Raw genomic sequence first — 7001 nt, 5'->3', positions numbered from 1 at the left:
ACTACTTTCTTCCTGCATGGTATGCATTCTCTTTGCCGGGTGATGCTTTTGTTCATGTTGAACGATTTCAGTAATCGTTGGAGGACTCGCATTACATTATGCATTCTCTTTGCCGGGTGATGCTTTGTTCATTTTGAACAATTTCAGTAATTGTTGGACTCATATTACATTTTCCACGCAGTTCGTCCTTTTGTTTGTAGATTAAGATTGAGTGGTCATTAGTCTTTGTGGTTGCAAACGGGTTTAGATGATCAGATGATGAACTGTAATCGGCAGGTTGAAGTTGAATCAGGGTTTGCACAATGGATAAGATTACAATCGCACTCGAAGCTATCAGCAAGGAAACCGTTGATCTGGTGAGTGCCAATATTGTCTGGGATCTGCATTATTGAAATAGATCAGAATTTCAAGTCTTCTTTGTTTCTTGAAAATGGCTTAAGGCAAACTAGTTTGTGGTTTGGTAGTTGTGCTGATATTCATGTGTTTCTTGATAGTCATATCAATTTGCAACACGAATATCACGCGACACTTCATGTAAGAACCCTCTGCAAAAGTTTTATAATATGCTCTTTCTCACAGGGTGAGGATAAAAGAAGTGAGCTATAATACTCAAATTTCAACTCTTCCCAAGCTTAAATATCTCTTCAGTAGATAATGTCTAGTTTGATGAAATATGAGATATTCTATTAAGAAACAACCATGCGAAAATGCTCAGTAGAAATCTGTGGTATAGATGCCCATTAGCTAATGGCGAATCCACATTTGGCAGGAGAACATCCCCGTGGAAGAAGTCTTTGAAAAGTTGAAGTGTACGAAAGAAGGTCTTAGCTCTGATGAGGTTCAAACGCGGCTTGAGGTGTTTGGATATAACAAACTTGAAGAGAAAGAGGTCCTTTTCTTGGCCTCTGTGTTTCTCTAATTTGGCAACTTAAGATCACTTACTAGTGGGTTCTTTTTTTTAAACAAGTTTTGGTATTATGAACTACCTCTACAGGAAAGTAAGTTACTGAAGTTTTTGGGCTTTATGTGGAATCCTCTGTCATGGGTCATGGAAGCTGCCGCAATTATGGCCATAGCAATGGCACATGGAGGGGTATGTTCATAGGATCTTCGAAATTGCATACACAATCAACAAAGGTAGATATATTTTTCTCAGTCTGAGTTTCATTCTTAATGCAGAACAAGGGCTGGGATTACCCTGATTTTCTGGGCATCATTGCTTTGCTCGTAATCAACTCAACAATCAGCTTTATTGAAGAAAATAATGCTGGAAATGCTGCTGCAGCCCTTATGGCTCGGTTGGCTCCGAAAGCTAAGGTTTTGATACTCACTTTTTATCATAAAATCTTAATAATAAACAGTCGACTGATTTTTCCACATTATTTTTTTCCTTGTTGCTCCACTCAAACCTGTCTGTCTCCTTCAGGTTTTAAGAGATGGAAAATGGAGTGAAGAAGATGCCTCAGTGTTGGTTCCAGGGGACATTGTTAGTATCAAGCTTGGTGACATCATTCCCGCTGATGCTCGATTGCTTGAAGGAGATCCTTTGAAGATTGATCAGGTACAAAGCTATCCTGGACTGCTCCCAGTCCACAAGAGAGTTATTATTAACAAATGGCTAGCATTAGAAAAGGATGCGCCTGAAGTCATTTGTCTTGATGGAAATTCAAAATATGAAAACAAAAGTTATTGTTCAGTTGTTTCTAAGGTGGGGTTAATTCACCGCATTATCTCTCTTTCAGTCAGCTCTCACAGGAGAGTCGCTTCCAGTGACAAAAAATCCTGGTGATGGAGTTTACTCAGGTTCAACCTGCAAACAAGGTGAGATTGAAGCAGTTGTTATAGCCACTGGAGTGCATACCTTCTTCGGCAAGGCAGCTCATCTTGTTGAAACCACAACACACGTTGGCCACTTTCAGCAGGTTTGTGCCGGAGGCTTTTGGTTCATTATCTTACTTAATGTGTTATTGGTTGCAAGGGAACTGACCAAGATTATACACCGTGCACAAAAAAACCTTTACTTTTAGTACAAGTTAAATAAATTCACATTGATTGAACCATTTGGAACATTTCTTCGCAGAATGAAAGCCGCAGTTAATTGATAAAATTTTGTACTTTGTTCATTTGTTTCTGTGATTTCAGGTTCTAACAGCAATCGGAAACTTCTGCATTTGCTCGATCGCTGTGGGGATGTTCATTGAAATCGTCATAATATTTGGCCTTCAAGATAGAGGATTCCGTGATGGTATTGATAACCTCCTTGTTCTGCTTATCGGTGGGATCCCAATTGCTATGCCAACTGTTCTCTCTGTCACTATGGCTATCGGTTCTCATCGACTATCTCAACAGGTTTGTAAAACAATGAGTGATCATATTTGTATGTGATGTTTCTGGTGACAACTGTTCTTGCATTTAAGTAAATTGCTTCTCTTACTTGTAGGGTGCCATTACAAAGAGAATGACAGCTATTGAGGAAATGGCTGGGATGGATGTGCTTTGCAGTGACAAAACCGGCACTCTCACACTCAACAAACTTACAGTTGACAAGAATCTGATAGAGGTACCACATTTGCGACTTTAAATTTTCGTAAGTTGTTCTTCCTATGTTTTCATGCCCAAGGAATGCGCTTCTTTTGGACGATTCCAATACTAAACTGATTGCATTTGTGCAGGTCCTTGCTAAAGATGTTGAAAAGGATACAGTTGTGTTGATGGCTGCTAGAGCTTCAAGGCTGGAGAATCAAGATGCTATTGATGCCGCGATTGTGTCAATGTTGGCTGATCCAAAGGAGGTATTTGGGGCTAATTGCCTAATAACTCATGCAATGACTTGCTTATTTTTCCTGTAGGCATGTCCTCCCATCTCACTCTTTCTCCATGGTGAAAGTTACATTCTTGTAAGCACCTTGTGCTCCAAAAGAGTGCTTTATCAACATAAATCTGATTAAGCCCTTTCTTCTTATTAATAAGGCACGAGCCGGAATCACAGAAGTCCACTTTCTTCCGTTCAATCCAACCGATAAGAGGACAGCGCTTACATACATTGATAAGAGTGGTGATATGCACCGGGTGAGCAAAGGTGCCCCAGAACAGGTACTTCGTACATGACACTTTCTGTTCTGAATCTAGGTTAAAAAGAGCTCTATGCATATGCTGCTAACAATCAGATTCTTTTTCGTGTGAAAATTTAGATTCTCAACCTGGCATGGAACAAAGCCGAGATTGAAAAACGGGTGCACTCAACAATAGATAAATTTGCTGAACGTGGGCTTCGGTCCCTTGCCGTTGCTCGTCAGGTGATTATTCTTGGAAAGAACTCCATCATGCTTGAGTTCCAATTTCCCAATTCCTTATTGACGGATTGAAGTTGTCTTGCATCTTGTTCCACAGGAAATACTGGCTGGTACCAAAGATAGTCCTGGGGGGCCCTGGGAATTTGTCGGTCTCCTCCCCCTCTTTGATCCGCCTCGCCATGACAGTGCTGAAACTATTAGACGAGCCCTAGATCTCGGTGTTAGTGTTAAGATGATTACAGGTCTTCACCATGACCTTTTTTTTTCCTCCCGGCCGAGTTTCTGATCCAATTTACATTTATTAAGCCTGCTTTATTCAACAGAAGTTCCCTAGTTAGTAGTTACTACTGCTACATGTTCACAGAAATCAATGATTTTCTTACTCGTAAAAGTAGATAAATATTTTGAGCAATGTCTCTCCTTTGTTTCAGGTGACCAACTTGCAATTGCTAAGGAGACAGGAAGACGTCTCGGCATGGGCACAAATATGTATCCTTCTTCATCTTTGATCGGTGAAAATAGGGATATCCCATTTCAGGTTGATGAGCTCATCGAGAAAGCTGACGGTTTTGCTGGTGTATTTCCTGGTAAACACATCACATCACATCATGTTATAAATTTAATAGGATGATCCCAAGCTTAGCATATTTTGCTCTTTGCAGAGCACAAATTTGAGATCGTGAAGCGATTACAAGCGAAGAAGCACATTGTTGGAATGACGGGTGATGGGGTCAATGATGCACCTGCACTGAAAATAGCAGATATAGGCATTGCTGTTGCTGATTCAACCGATGCTGCTCGTGGTGCTTCTGATATAGTGCTCACAGAGCCTGGACTCAGTGTCATCATTAGTGCTGTCTTAACTAGTCGTGCAATCTTTCAGCGGATGAAGAATTACACGGTAATGAAATCTTTTTTACTGGAACTGGATCAACTCTTTAAATCACCATTTTATTTAACAACTTTTTGATTCTGGCTCGAGGTATCCAATCACTTCTAGTGCCTTCATGTTTCTTTTGTTTTTCCTCACATTTCAGATATATGCAGTGTCTATCACTATCCGTATTGTTGTAAGTTATCCTATTCTGCTTGGCTGCCAGACGCTACTTCCACAAAATTCTATCATGTTTTTATACTGACCAGTGGGCTTATCTAACAGCTAGGATTTATGTTACTCAATGTTTTCTGGAGGTTCAGTTTCCCACCTTTCATGGTTCTCATCATTGCCATCCTCAACGATGGTAAGAACTGTCACTCTTGTAGCTTCTCCTGTCCATCCGCTCAACGCCTACAATGCGGGCAGTTATCTTCAATATAATCTCCTAATATGTGCATGGCATGGCATCTTCTATTAGGTACGATAATGACCATATCCAAAGACAGAGTCAAGCCATCACCAATTCCAGATAGCTGGAAGCTGAGTGAAATCTTCGCTACTGGAATCATCATAGGCAGTTACCTTGCCATCATGACTGCAGTATTCTTCTGGATGGCCTATGAAACTAACTTTTTTGTGGTATGCTTCCTGCATAGCAACCTTTTACGAATCTACTAATTGAGGCGCATGATTATTAAAATACTATTTGATACATTACGCTAAAATAATTCATGTTTTGGTGTTCCTAATTAAAAACCAGTAACTGATGCTTTCCATCTTCTTTCTGACAGAAACATTTCGGTGTCAAGGACTTCAATAAGCATCACTTCAATATGTCCGACCATAACGTGTCCAAGGCAATAAACCAACAGCTAGCATCTGCTGTATATCTCCAAGTCAGCACCATCAGCCAAGCTCTCATTTTTGTGACTCGCTCCAGGGGATGGTCTTACACAGAAAGACCCGGTCTTCTTCTTGTTGCTGCATTTATCATAGCTCAACTGGTAAGAATTACATTGCTTTTTTCAAGAGATGTGGGCTTTACCCTTATGTCTAAGCAGTGGTCCATTCACTAGCTCCAATACAAGTATATATAGCAACAAAGGAATGACTACACTGGGAACTTCGTGGCTCGATTCTTTGATCTTACAGATGGCAACTACTCTCTCTGCTGCCGCAACATGGGACTTTGCCGGAATCAGTAAGATTGGGTGGAAGTGGACCGGTGTCATCTGGCTTTACAACATTTTAACCTACATGCTGCTCGATCCAATCAAATTCGCTGTTCGGTATGCACTAAGTGGAAGAGCATGGGGTTTGGTATACAACAAAAGGGTAAGTGAAATAATCATTAAACTCTCTTTAGGAATCACTGGATTAGGCATTAGTTTAGCTTCGCTCCATTAATATTCTTGGCTTGATTGGATAGTCATGCTCTGAAATTGACCAACCGCATACATTCCTTATTGATGAAAATCTGATTGAATTTTTTTGCAGACGGCACTCACTACACAGAAGGACTTTGGTAAGGAAGTGCGTGAGGCTGCCTGGGCTGCGGAGCAGCGCACACTGCATGGTCTCGCATCCACGGAGACTAAAGTGATGTTTGAGAAGCACACGTTTGGGGACGTTGGTGTCATGGCCGAAGAAGCCAGGAGACGCGCGGAACTCGCAAGGTTAGACTCATTGACGCCAAAATGCTCAGCATTGCCAATACGAAAGAGGGTCATCTTTTACTTCTTTCCAAGTCATATTAGAACTAATGCATACAATCATATGACAATATCTCTATCTGCGACTAATCATTCAAACATTTTCGACCTCCTGCTATCAAATTGATAAAAATTTCTGGATAATCCCTCTGATTTACAGTTATTTCCATGATGATGTGATTAAACTGAGCTGGCCATCATGATATTTAACTTGATTAATTTCCTTACAAAATACAGACTAAGGGAACTTCACACTCTGAAGGGCAAGGTGGAGTCATTTGCAAAACTGAGGGGTCTAGACATCGATGTCAATCCTCACTACACCGTCTGAAGCTGCAGAGTTTCTGGTTTCGCCTCCATGTCAGTGATGCTGATTATGCGCCTTCAATTCGACCTCACGTTTTCGCAAGCTTATTTTCACCCCATTGTTTGCCATATGTCTCCGAATAATTCTACATGTTTACGTGCTTGATGATGTTTAGTCATGTAACACGAACTATACCCAATAAGAGCTTAAAACATACACGACTATGATGATCCAGAAATTGCATCATTGTATTCGCAACAATGTAATGTCGAGTTCCATCCTAATTGATTCTTTTTTTTTTTTTGGTCGATATCCTCATTGATTCAAAGACTATGTTCTTGTGGCAATTGATTAATTTCTTTTGATGAACATAATTATGTTACGTAGATGCCTCAGTGCAAATATTGTACTCAGCACCCCATTTTTGTTCCTTTGGATGGGAGAGAGATGGACATCCTGGAGGATAATGTGTTCTGGGTTTTGTTCAAAGTTGCTCATATTGTTCATGACCTATCTTCAGTTTGATGAGATCTCCATCTGCTCTGTTATTTTTCTTACACACACGTAAACATGTTTCTCTCCCCAAACGCTCAACCACGCATTTGATGAATTATGAGCCTATGACAAGGAATTGTGTAATGCCCTGACGATCCATATGTAGTGACATTTAATCATTCAACACGTATGGTCTTTTATACAAACATGAAATGTCTTTCCCTTTCATTGTATCTTGTTTTTACAGTTATTTCATCGGGTGGGTCATGTCAAGTCTGTCGTAAAAGTCATAGATTTCTACTCATGTCCGTGCATGA

At 40.4% G+C, this 7001-nt stretch overlaps 1 protein-coding gene across 1 annotated transcript; it reads left to right on the top strand.

Moving 5' to 3' along the window:
- The first annotated feature begins 302 nt into the window (after positions 1-302).
- LOC104441944 (ATPase 11, plasma membrane-type) lies at positions 303-6455 on the top strand. The gene is made up of 21 exons (XM_010055209.3): positions 303-356; positions 770-889; positions 995-1093; positions 1180-1317; positions 1427-1561; positions 1743-1922; positions 2143-2349; positions 2441-2560; positions 2673-2792; positions 2971-3093; positions 3192-3296; positions 3391-3535; positions 3725-3880; positions 3956-4194; positions 4331-4363; positions 4453-4534; positions 4649-4809; positions 4962-5174; positions 5323-5505; positions 5668-5846; positions 6120-6455. Exons 1-21 carry the CDS (start codon positions 303-305, stop codon positions 6211-6213), a joined length of 2886 nt encoding a protein of 961 aa, XP_010053511.2. The 3' UTR covers positions 6214-6455.
- The last annotated feature ends 546 nt before the right edge of the window (positions 6456-7001 follow it).

This window comes from Eucalyptus grandis, chromosome 4, assembly GCF_016545825.1.
Source record: "Eucalyptus grandis isolate ANBG69807.140 chromosome 4, ASM1654582v1, whole genome shotgun sequence".
In the NCBI taxonomy this organism is placed as follows: Eukaryota; Viridiplantae; Streptophyta; class Magnoliopsida; order Myrtales; family Myrtaceae; genus Eucalyptus; species Eucalyptus grandis.
This window is presented reverse-complemented; position numbering and strand designations above follow the sequence as displayed.

Excerpts from the sequence above, each read along its gene's own strand:
- LOC104441944 (XM_010055209.3), top strand. The coding sequence starts at position 303 with ATGGATAAGATTACAATCGCACTCGAAGCTATCAGCAAGGAAACCGTT. Across the intron at positions 1,562-1,742 it reads ATCCTTTGAAGATTGATCAG|TCAGCTCTCACAGGAGAGTC; the intron begins GTACAAAGCTAT and ends TCTCTCTTTCAG. Across the intron at positions 1,923-2,142 it reads ACGTTGGCCACTTTCAGCAG|GTTCTAACAGCAATCGGAAA; the intron begins GTTTGTGCCGGA and ends CTGTGATTTCAG.